Raw genomic sequence first — 13,028 nt, 5'->3', positions numbered from 1 at the left:
GTTCTACCAGTTCTTTCTTCTTCACCCAATTGACAGTTGATTCAACTGTTCACTCCAGTGACTCTTGTTGTCTCTCAAATGACTATTTTATATTGATGGTATCCCACACCAAGTTTTATAGAAGCAATCTTTATTTTTAGCTATGTATATTAATTATAGTTTTCTATTTCTGGTGGCACGATAAATAACAACTATACCAACAGTAAAATTAACAGCTGCATCAAATATTAGTGAGTTCCTACAGTCTGCTATATATCGTGTTAAGCATTTTATAATGCATTATCTCATTTAATCCTCACAAAAATTCTATGAGGTAGGTATAGTTACATAGCTCAACTTTACCGTTAAGGAGACTGAAATTCTGATAGATCATGCTGCCAAAGTTTACACAGCTAGTTAAGGACAGGGCAGCAATTTGAAGCCAGGATGTTCAGCTTAACAGTGAAGCTCTTGAATTGGTACCCACATCTCCTAGAAACAGAGTTTTGTGAAAAGAGGAATTACTGATAAAACTAAGTAGCCAATGCCGGTAATTTTGCAAATGTCCTAGAACCTGGTCAAGGTTTTTTCAGTTCTTCAGTTTTATGCAGAACAGGAGATAGTTCCAGAATAAACTATATTTGTGGCTGCCTGCTTATCTTAAAACAGGTTATTTGGTCACAAGTAATGAGTTGGACAGGTATCAAATCCTTGCCGTTATTAGAAAAACACCTAAATCACACGTTCTACTCATAATAGTGTTTTATCCGTATGTTTGTGTGTATGTGCACAAAGAAAAACAAACTTTAAAATTATCCTCTACCACAGTCATTAATTCACACATTTCAACAAGGAAAGACAATAGATAGTAAGTACCTGAGAGAAGCACAAAATAAGGGCTATTTTCCTACGACGCATGCTTTATACTGTAAATATCCTGTTGGGCACAGCAAAGATGGCGCTGGCCTGCCTTCTCTTCCGGCTAGAAAAGGCGCCACCGTGGCAGTATTGGCGCCAACGTGGCGGTTTTGGTTCCGCATATCTCTGACTACGTAACCAAACCCCATAGGCTCTCTCCCCGCTGACCTCATTTCCCATCCCCTACCCAATATAAGCTGCAACCCCACTCAATAAAGTGAGATCCTGCTTCGACAGATCCCCAAGTCTGGTGTCGTTCGTTAATGCGCCTGGACTCGCGACACTCGCCATCCCGCTCAGCCCCAAGGGGAGCTACCGGCTGGCCCTGACGCTCTCCTCGTGCCTGTCGGCCCGCAAAACCTACCGGAGTCCGACAATATCCCCCATTTGGAAATACATATCAATAAACATATTAGTAAAAATTTCCTTCTGGAGAACTCTGACTTCAGAAAAAGCAAGACAAACAAACAGAATACATGACTGTCTTTTCACCTTTGAGCAGAGAGCTTTTTCAATTTAACTATATGATGATTTGGTAATACATGTGTCAAGCCTTTTCCCTTGGACCCACTTTTTAATGTTAATGAGCCGAGCTTCTAAGCATTTTAAAAAACATACCCTATTTCATAAACAACCATAGTTAGTTAAATAAAGTGTGTAGACATTTAAAAATGGCCGCAATTAGGAGCCACACTCTATGACTGGAGTGTCAATTTTCTACTATGTAACTCAGAAAGAGATAAACTAACCAGTTTTAGAAGTACACAAACCTCTTTTCTATGTAACCTTTAACACAACATGGGTAGCTGCCAACCTTCCTCTTAAGTCCATTCTGTTGCACATGGCGCAAGCAAGATCTTGTTAGGTCACATAATTTATGGCACTTGGCAACACTGTGTGGTACCAGCTGCCGTCTCCGCCTTGACCAAAATAGACGGGGCTCTGCCCTTGCTGAGATCACAGAGGCTCAAGGCCAGGAGAGAGGCACTTCAAAGTCAGCCCTGCAGCGTTGTGCAGAACGCCAAGGTACTAAATGGGGATAAGGAGAGTAACACTCTAAGTCCCCTTCGGTCATTGTGTAAAGGACAGAGTTTCCAGTGCTCACCACTGTTCATACCATCTCATATCTACAGTGGGATATTTTCTTAAGAGACTGACATTTTATCCTCATAGTAACATGACGTAAGCACGTTATCAATACACACATCTCACAAATGGGAAAACTGGCAGGAAAGGTAAATAATTTGTCTGAGATCATAAATAGAAAGCCTATATCAAGATCATAAATATAAATATAAAATAGAGATCATAAATATAAAGCCAGGTCTTGAATTCAGGTCCCCTGACAACCTACTTAAATGGCCTTTCCACTAAAATTCTCACTAAATACTATGGAAGAGGGGGGGGGGAGGGAAGGGTGAAGAGAAGGAAGGAGTGAGAAAGGAAGGAAAAGGAGAGAAAGAAGGAACACACGTAATTGATAAATACGGGGAAAAAAAGGGGGTAGGAAAGTTTTATGAAATGTTGCATTCACACACCCCTGATTCATCTCCTAGAATTCTCTTTTCCTCCATCCCGTCTTCTGCTGACAACAGTATTGCTAACTGATCATGCTTGCTCTAAGGCTTTTGCTAGAATCAGAAGAATTTCAATCATTAAGAGGAATACCCATAAAAGTAATTTTGAGTTCTGGCAAAGGAATAAAAATAAGTACACCCTTTATCAGAAGGTACCGTCCTAAGGTTCTACTGCACATAACTTTCTTGGTCCTGACCCTTTGGAAGACAACAGGCTCATTATTTTGTAGACCGCACCTCAATGCGGGTTTGCTGAGGTCACCTCATGATTTGATTCATGTCCCTGCCCCTTTGGCAAGAATCGCAGAGAAGTTCTGTATCCTCTGTATCAAGTGGCACAAGATTTCAATGTGTCCCATTGCTGAGGACGTTCCATTAGATCGCTTGACAAAGGTGGTGTCCGCCAGGCTTCTCCACTGTAAAGTTACTACTTTCATCTTTGCAATTAATAAATATTCATTGAATCTAGTAAATAACCTGATCATGATCAAATTTCCAAGGTATGCTTTCATTTTTCATATCAGAGTAAGTCCATCATTTCCTATTTTCCATAACAGGTTACAATCCTTTGCTATCATTTATTTTGATGTTTACCAGTCAACGGTGAGAGCCCTTCAAGGTCTTTATGACATACCTCCATCTTTCTCTGAGCATTCCCTTCCTAGCTACAACACCAGCGTGCTCCAGGCTTATCCTGCACTTTCTCCTGCAGTCCTGGAATCAGACATTTCTCCCAGGATTCTAGCTCCTTCTTGTAGAATGATATACAGAAACCAAAATCTGGGTGTTTGGCTTAATTTAATCTCTAACATTTGCATAAAAGCTGTTCCCAGTTCCTATCAGTGAACAGAGCCAGGGTCCCTATCTCTCTCTCTCTCTCCCTCACACACACACACACCCACACACACGTTAACATATATTTTAAAATAAATTAAAATATATTAACGATATTAAAAATAAATTCAAAAGTACACAGTCAAATAACCAGGATCACATACTGTTACCTCTGAGTTGAATCCAACAACATAGCATTTATTCTAATTTCTTCCCTCTTCATATTTGCAATTCCCTTTTCCCAGATCCTTAATACAGTTCCATATTTGACCAGTCCCTTGTGTGTAAAATTCTCCACAAGTGTCACCTCACAGATGCTTTTCATCCTACTCGGGTTCCAACCCCTGACCTCGAGGCTGCCATCCACACACACAATGCCATCCTCACCCTGCTCAAGGACTCTAACTCCTTGTAACAGGCAACTTGAAAGCCTTCTCCCCTCCACTCACGCTGGCTGTGACACCCTGCACTGGGCCATCCTTCTGCAGGACGGGTTTCCTTGTTGGCTCTAGCTCTGACCTCCTGAACCAGATTGCCCTCCTACATGGATATCCTCCTCACCACACTCTTGTTTCCCCATGCTGCACTAGGCCACCCCCCACACAGCACCTCATGAGCCTCTGTATCCCCACTGTGAGCCACTGTGGGTCCCCCACCCCCCAGCTCTAAGATATCTACCTTGCCTGGGCTCATCTAAGAGCTTTAGGACTGAATTATTCAGGAAGAGAAAAATGAAGGGAAGAGAAATCACTTTTGATAGTAAAATAAAACACAAAATAAATAGAATATATAAATTCCTATTAATACTATTTCAGTATTTCCTGTCAGCTCTTAATAATAGCAAAATGAAGCTCACTTTATAACTTTATGTGACAAATGATAATAAGTTCATATAATAGTGGACGTCAATATTCTATTTCCCCTTTTTTATACATATGTCTCTACTACTAAATCTCTTCTCAAACTTAGATATTAGAGGCATCAGAATAAATCACAAGATTACTTAAGTCAGTTAACTAAAAAAAAAATTAAAAAATAAAGTCAGTTAACTACATTAAAGTTATCTTAGTAGTTTGTTGTGTTTTTTTTTTTAAAGGAAATTTTCCATGAGTCAGTTGAAAGTGAAAACAGTTGCAAACACCGACATTAATATCTAATTGAGAGCATCTCAGTTTAATCTTACCCTTGAGAAGATATTTTCCAGGGAGCTAGTTAAAGATCTCTTCGCTTTATTTTTCAGAATGTCAAGTTTAAACCTTCCACTGCTTGTTGCATTTTCCGGGATTGTACTATTTGAAATAGTCTATAGAAAGAAAAACAGATAAATTTTAGTTTAGAAACGCTCGAGGTTAAATGAGGCTTTAAATATGGGCTTGACTAAGCCATTAAGAAGCACAAGAATTCTTCTGTAGCTCTATTAAGGAGTAATAATTTAGGTTCCACAATGTGAGCATACAGATTATAAGGGCAAGGGTTCACTTTTTAATATTATAAGTAATAAAAAAACCACAGAAGATCTTTCCTTTATGCCTTTCTTTCTGCTAATATATTCCTGTTGGCATTTAACAAAAATTAAACTTGAGATGTCAATTTTTACTGTTATTCTGATTAACAACTATAATCATCCCTCTCCAAGCTGAATATTTTATATCCAAATTACCAAGGAAAACACAGAAAATCACTCTCAAAGAACACAGCATCTTCTAGTAAAACTGAATCTTGCTAATGCCTCTGTGACAATCCCATTTTCATTTGTGAGTGAGTCATTTATCTTTAAAATCAACAAGTACTCACTGATAGTACTAAGCTGAACGAGAATCTACAATATGTCCACTATACTAGGTTCTCTCTCTGTTTTTTCTGTTGCACTAACAAGCTACTATGTTGGCAGTGCTAGAAAATTTCCAAGAGAGACACTTTATTATTTGTTTGAGAACAGAATATATTCACATTAAACAGTAACACAAAGCAACATGTATCAAATCTGGAAGCATAAAAATTGGTTGCAGGTCTCAATGGCAGGAATAAAAAAATAGACAAGATTCTAAAGGCAGAAAAAAAAAAAAAATGGGGATAGAGAAGTTCCCAGCATGGGAGATGATGTTAGCAAAACCATGAAGACCAATGCTCATGGGACAGGGAGTCAGTGCAGGTGTTTGGCTAAAACTAAGGAAAGTAGGTCAAGGTTAACTTGGAAAAGTGAGGCTGGAGATGAAATTTTAAGTAGGAAGAAATCGCTGATCAGAATTTATAAGCAGAGGGGGCATCACTGTAAAAGTAATATTTGGGGGGAGATTTATCTGAAAGGACTATTCAAAAATCACCTAAAGGACAGAAAATCAGAAACTGAAAGACAGATGAGAGAATTCAGCACAGTCCATACAGAAGGCAATAAAAGGTCCACATTAGAATTGGCTAACAGATCTAAGCTACTGATAAAAAGAAATACAACCCCCATTAAGAAAGGAAAGAAAACAATGAATACGGATGTAGAATGGACTGAGCTCAGGTGTGGATAAAGGACTGAGAGGACATTCTTCTCAGGCTTTCAGGCAAAGAACATGACTAAAATAGGGAAATTGTATTGGGTACTTAGCACAGTGCCTGACATAGTAGCTGCTCAGTTAATACGAATAAATGAAAGGAAGAAAGGAAGGAGGGAGGGACATAGAGAGGGAAAGACTTAGACTGAACTTAACTACTAGCAAGAAAACAATTTGTTAAAGTCTCCTGTTCCAGCAAATAATCCAATCAAGAAATGGAGAGAAGACATGAACAGACATTTCTGTAAAGAAGACATCCAGATGGGCAACAGACACATGAAAAAGTTCTCTACGTCACTCGGTATCAGGGAAATACAAATCAAAACCACAATGAAATACCACCTCATACCAGTCAGAATGGCTAAAATTAACAAGTCAGGAAACGACTGATGTTGGCGAGGATACAAAGAAAGGGGAACCCTCCTACACTGTTGGTGGGAAAGCAAGCTGGGGCAGCCACTCTGGAAAACAGCATGGAGGTTCCTCAAAAAGCCAAAAATAGAGCTACCCTACGACCCAGCATTTGCACTACTGGGTATTTACCCTAAAGATACAAATGTAGTGATCCAAAGGGGCACATGAACCCGAAATGTTTATAGCAGCAATGTCCACAATAGCCAAACTATGGGAAGAATCTAAATGTCCATCAACAGATGAATGGATAAAGAAGATATGGTGTATAAATATATACATACACATACATACACAATGGAATACTATGCAGCCATCAAAAGAAAGGAAATATTGCCATTTGCAACAATGTGGATGGAACTAGAGAGTATTGTGCTGAACGAAATAAGTCAATTAGAGAAAGACAACTATCATTTGATCTTTCTGATATGAGGAATTTGAGAGGCAGAGTGGGGGCTTATGAGGGGTAGGGAAGGGGAAAATGAAACAAGATGGGATCAGGAGGGAGACAAACCATAAGAGAGTCTTAATCTCACAAGACAAACTGAGAGTTGCTGGGGGGTGAGGGAGCAGGGAGAAGGTGGCTGGATTATGGACATTGGGGAGAGTACATGCTATGGTGAGTGCTGTGAAATGTGTAAGCCTGATGATTCACAGACCTGTACCCCTGGGGCAAATAATACATTATATGTTAATAAAAATAGTTTTTAAAAAAAGACCACACCCCCACATTTTCAATTAATCAGCCAACTTGTATTAAACATTTAAAAAAAAAAAAAAGTCTCCTATTCTGGGATCTTTAGTGCCCTCCATCACCAAGAAGATGCATATTCCTGCTCACACGCTGCTTTGGGCATCTAGTCAACATCACTATCACCACCAGGAACTAAAATCAGCAAATCCATTAACAGATTTCAGTCTTTACGTTTCTTGACCTTCCTGTGTCGCCGAACATGGCTTGATGTTCTAACTTGAACTTTTCCCCTACCTTGGTCACCCACGATAGCAAATCTCTTCCAGTCTCTTTCCACCCTATCATCCTCTTTCAGTCGTTTTTGCTGGTACCATTTTAGTTCACTGGTTACGTGAAATGCAAGGGTCCCTCAGTACCTCCACTTTGACTTCAAATCTATGCCAAAGTTCATTGTCTTCCATATTTACATCTACTCAAATACCTCTGTGAGCACCAAGTCCATTTTTCTAATTAAATCTCAAACACATTTCTTTTTCCCTTTTTTGTGGGGGGGGAGGTGGAGAGAGAGAGAGCACACACGGATGGGGGCAGAAGGAGAGGGAGAGAGAAAATCTGAAGCAGGATCTATGTCCAGCACAGAGCCTGATGCGGGGCTCGATCTCACCACCCTGAGATCATGACCTGAGCTGAAATCAGGAGTCAGACACAACTGCCTGAGCCACCCAGGCGTCCCTCAAACACACTTCTAACCCTTAACTCCTATTTCTTATTTCCACCCCTTGTCCCACACTTGTTTTCTTACTGTTTTCCAGCTCAATTTCATCCCCTCCCCCCCATCCAACAGCCTTAAGTGTCTCCCAGCAATCCCCTTTCCCTTCCTTGACACATGTTCCCGGGTCACACGCAAAGTCCCCATGAGCATGCCTCCAAATCGCTCATCTCATTCCCCTCCCCACATCTCCTGTAGTGCTCTAGCTCAGCTTCTCTCCAAGACAAAATAAATTTTTAAAGACAGAATCACTCAATCTATTTATGTACCAGTGTTCTGTCTGTCTGGGGCATACTTGTATCATTATACCAATCCCACCATATCTCCATATTTTACTTTATTTGATTACATGTTGATTTCTCCTCCTCAACAATTTGATGGCAGAAAAGAGCGGTCATTATTCAACATCATTGCCTAGTGCACAGTATGCAACTTGATCAAAGTTTGTGCAATAATTACATGAATCACTCCTTGCATATTCTATTACAAAATTCTCCTGATTTGGAAATATGACTTCAGCCCTATCCCTGTCAACCCCTTCACCCATCAACCTGTCCCACAAATCAGCCATCACTATGACAACAGTATTATCTTTTTTTTTTTTTAAGATTTTATTTATTTATCCGTCAGAGAGAGAGAAGGAGAGAGATCACAAGCAAGGGGAGCACCAGAGGGAGAAGCAGGCTCCCCACTAAGCATGGAGCCCAATGTGGGACTCAATTCCAGGACTCTGGGATCATGACCTGAGCTGAAGGCAGACGCTCAACAGACTGAGCCACTCAGGTGCCCCAGAATTATCTCCTTAAATTACAAATCTGATCTCATGCTCTTACCTTCAATGACAAAGTCAGCCTTAGCACTTAAAGTTCTTCATCATCTCGCCACTGCCTATCTTCCCAGCCATTATTTCCCCATCAATCCCAAGGGCATCCTAAAAACCCAGTAAGTATTCTGAAGGCCTGCATGGAGTATGTTCTGGTCAGTTACTGCATAACTTTGTGCTCAATGTCCCTTTCTGAAAAAACACTTCCTCGACTTTTTCCATTAACAAACTATCTTCCCTAAAACTTTGGTCCCCTGCATCCCCACCAAAACATTTCTTCCTCTTGAATTCTTGAATTCTTCCCTCCATCCTTACTCTGTATTCTGACCCTAAAGCAAACACATAGCTACTTTTGAGCTCACTGCACATTCTTTTAAGAAGTCTGACTGTTGCCTCTGTCCTACGTGTCCATTTACCGATTTGCATTATTCCCCTTCCCAATACTTGAGCTCTTCCCTGGAGGACTCATTCATCTCTTTTTGGTTCACCATTATCACACAGCTTGGCTCAAAGAAGGTTCTCTCAAGGAGCTGGTTCGATGAATACAATTCAGGAATCACTAAAGAAAGTGATATGTGATGTCTTCTGAACAGACTGAAATACAGACTAACCTGACTGCGTGTTACTGAGAAGTAACTATGTCATAATCTCCTTACAAGGCTATTGTTGGTGTCTTGTGTTATCTAGATGCAGTTGGAAACACATTCTCAACCACGTGCATAAAAATACCAGACCTTCCTTTGTCTCTAAAATGGCTATTTCCAATACTACTGCTTCTTTGGGTGTTTGCTATTTACCCTTCAAGGTTGCGTAAACTTGTAATGAAATAAAATGTTTGTATGAATTTGAAATAAAATGGATCAATATAACCAATAAAGCATATTCATTCTAAATCATGAGCATTTGTTATTACTGTTTTTATACCAAGAACCCATTTTTTTCACATTTTAAAACCGATCAGTATTTTATCTCAATGTTAAAACCTCCTATAAAACTCGGAAGATGCTGAAAAATAAATCTGAGCTGTTAGAAGTTTGGCCCTAAAGGTGAGAACACAAAGAAAAGAAACTCCTTTCACCTCTTCTGTGATACTTAGACCAAATATATAAACACGACAAAAGTAGGTCAAGGGAAAAAAAAAGCATCTCCTCACCGATGGGCCTTCTCCAATGTGAATGTGTGTCTTCTGCTTGGCTTCACACAGCTGCCTCAGATGTAAAATCACAAGTTCATTCTCCTCCTGGTCACTGACGGGCTTCATTTTCTGTCCAACAGACAAACCAAAAGCACATAACGCAACACAGCTTGTCTCATTTTATTGTGTTCCCACTTGGTTTTATGTGTCTGGCAGACAGACATAAACAAAGCGAAGTGTTTCACTGCTCTCAGAAACAAGAGTAGCAGTGGTATTCTCGCTACTATCACATATAGCACAATAGGATATTTATCTTTAGCTTCAGAGAGGAGTGAAAAAAAAAAACCTATAAAAACAGAATCCAATTCTCGTTTCTTATATCTTATTTGGGAGAATATAAATCACGTTACCTGAACTCGCTCAAAGATGTCCGCTTGCTCGTTATCTGTCAGTGATGAGAGATGCCTCTGTATGACCAGCTTGGCTCTCGGAGGGTAGAGACCTACGTAAAATGATAGGGATAAGTATTAAGCAGAGCGTAACTGCAGAAATCAAAGTGCATATATCATGCATGACAGCTTGTCCCTTTGCCAGCAGGCTCTGAGGTTAAATCTTCTCAAGGAGAGGTGTTCCAGGAGGAGACCTTGGAGACCTTGGAACACACCTTGAAACACTACCACAAAATGATGAAGGCTAGATGAAACTCTTACATGTCAGTTATCATGAAGTCAGAATTATTAACCAGAAGTTTCTAAAGGATACCAAATCACCACCATAACCAGGTGCCATTTAGTATATGAACAGACACAGACACCGTAGAAACTCATCAGTGAATACTAACATTGCCCGAAATGTCTAAGCTTAAATACCAATTTAATATGAATAATATTAAAAGGCAGAGCCACAGCATTAACAGGAATCTCTCCTCCTCATGCAGGTCTTGTTCCATGGTAACAAAATTTCAGGAATAGCGACAGTACCTAGTGACATAATTAGTGTTATTATTCCACCATGAAATCGTTACCTCTTTCGATCATGTTATTTTTGTATCTTTCACACTCTTACACATAATTTATATCAAGTCCTTGGGCAAAAACATTTCCCATGAAAACAGTTTTGGTTTTATAATTTTTTTCTTTTTTTTTTTATTCATTTGAAAGAGAGAAAAAGAGAGCACAAACAGGGAGAGAGGTAGAGGGTGAGGGAGAAGCAGACTCCCCCCTGAGCTGGGAGGCTGACATGGGGTTCTATCCCAGGACCAGGAGATCCCAGGACCTGGAGGTTATGACCCAAGCCAGTCAGTCAACCAACTGAGGCACTGAAGCACCCCACAAATTTTTTTTAAAAACAAAAGAGCTATTTTCCTCTGAGTAAGATAATACTGTGTTTATTTGCTTTATATTTTATTACCCAAGTAAGAGAAATTCTACATTTTTAAAATATTTAATTATTATAGATAGAGCTAAGTTTGCCTTTGATAGGTAGTAGAATCAGTGAGCAAAAGCATAAGAGACAAGAAATTTGTGTAGATTCAAGATATCATCCCTAAAATGTTTGTTGGCTTCAGAGGAAAGAGTAGTAATTTTACAGCAGAAATTTGCTGAGAGCACCTGGACCAGGTGATAAAGGCCAACATGACCAGTAATGAACTCCTCAACATCACAAGCCCCTGACAGGAGGCACTAGAAAGAGGCCATGCCATTTCTTGCTGGGAGGAGCACCCTTAGTCTCAGTAAGAAGACATCAAACAGGGGGAACTGAGGGACATCCAGCAAAGTAATCCGTAACCAGTCAAAGCAACCAAAGTAACCAGTCTAGGTCACGGAGGACAAAGAAAGACTGAGCAGGAGCCGCAGACTGCAGGAGACCAGGGTAAGGCAACAACCACACACACACTAGAATCCTGACTGGGATCCCAGAACAGAAAAAGACACGAATAAAACAACTGGTGAAGAGCAAATGAAATGTTTGGTTGGGATAATAACACTGTACCAATGTTAATTTCCTGTTCTGCACATTGCACTGGGCTATGTAAGATGTTAACAGCTGGAGAGGATGGGGGACAAACATTTGGAAACTCTGTGACTTTCCTATAAATCTAAAAATAGACCATATTAAGTTTCTTTTAAAAAGAAATGCAGGGTATTATTTTATGTATTTTTCCAGGTATAACAAAGTGTATGTGTTATTCAGCATGTTATCATTTCACTCAATTATGTAATTTTGAGATGTATCCAAGTCGATAAACAATGGGAATTCATTCCTATTAACTGTTCCATTGTATGAACATACTTTAGTTATGCTACTGATACATACTGATACATTTGAGTTGTTTCCAATTTTCCCTTATTTAGAAACAATAAAACTTTGAAAAGGTCACCTTCTAAACCTATGTGAGTTTCTCTTACCAAGACAGGGAACTGGTGGATAATTTCAGGTTAATAAATTTCTATCAACTGTACCCCAAAATGGGTATCTTAGGTCACACTATATTCAGCCTCACATAAATGTATCAATATCTCCACAATTTCACCAACAGTTAATCTGATGACTATCTTATTGTTGTTTCCATTTTCATGTCTCTAACATCTAATGAGGTTAAAAAAATCTTCTCATTTTTATTATTGGACCTTTTCATTTCCTTTTCATATGAATGTTTTTAAATAGAAATTGTGTCATTTCCCACTGGTAGTTTCATCTTTCTCGTTCAAACACTAAGAGTTCTAATACATTCTGGTTACCAATCTGCTATCTTCTCATTTAACTTCCAAGGAAACAGTTGTTATGTAAAAAAATATAAATTTTGATGAGGTCGAATCTGTCAATGTCTTCTTTTATTAACAGCTTTTGCATTTTTGTATCTCAATAAAGGTTTCCTTGTTTAAGGACACCAGAATATTCTTATTTTCTTTTAATAATTTTAATATTTTGTTTACAGTGAGGGGTTTGATCCACCTAGAGAGTATCTTGAGCAAGAAAAGTGGAAGGACTCTTTCTCTCTTTGGATAACAAATTGATCCATCGCTCTTTCCTGAGCAATTCAGCCTTCTGCCACAGATTTATAATGTTCTCTTCACTGTACATCAAAGAATTTTCCATTTTTGTAAAGGTACAGATGCAAAAATAATATGCATTAGGTAAATTATAAATTTTAAAATCTGAATATTACATTTAAATAGTCCTAGATCACATAGCTGAACGGATATTCAACAAACACTGCTATGCATCATCAGTTTTGCCCTGTGCCTATGATCTTGCTGTCTACTGAACAGAAATCACAATTTGCATTTACACTGACAGGACTGTCCTCTGCCATGTTCTGGCACCTGCATTCTCCCCATCTAT

The 13,028-nt window shown here is 39.2% G+C and overlaps 1 protein-coding gene across 4 annotated transcripts in view; it reads right to left on the bottom strand.

Moving 5' to 3' along the window:
* TBC1D4 (TBC1 domain family member 4) overlaps positions 1-13,028 on the bottom strand; it is a 191,720-nt gene that overhangs the window by 44,886 nt on the left and 133,806 nt on the right. For all 4 annotated transcript variants that reach the window (XM_059144337.1, XM_059144338.1, XM_059144339.1 and 1 more), the window contains exons 6-8: positions 10,094-10,185; positions 9,702-9,812; positions 4,492-4,611 (exon numbers count right to left, since the gene is read on the bottom strand). In XM_059144337.1, coding sequence (XP_059000320.1) covers positions 4,492-4,611; positions 9,702-9,812; positions 10,094-10,185 — 323 coding nt within the window. The remainder of the gene's footprint in view (positions 1-4,491; positions 4,612-9,701; positions 9,813-10,093; positions 10,186-13,028) is intronic.

This window comes from Mustela lutreola, chromosome 13 (assembly GCF_030435805.1).
Source record: "Mustela lutreola isolate mMusLut2 chromosome 13, mMusLut2.pri, whole genome shotgun sequence".
Classification (NCBI taxonomy): domain Eukaryota; kingdom Metazoa; phylum Chordata; class Mammalia; order Carnivora; family Mustelidae; genus Mustela; species Mustela lutreola.
The sequence above is the reverse complement of the archived record's forward strand: the minus strand, read 5'-3'. Positions and strand labels throughout refer to the sequence as shown.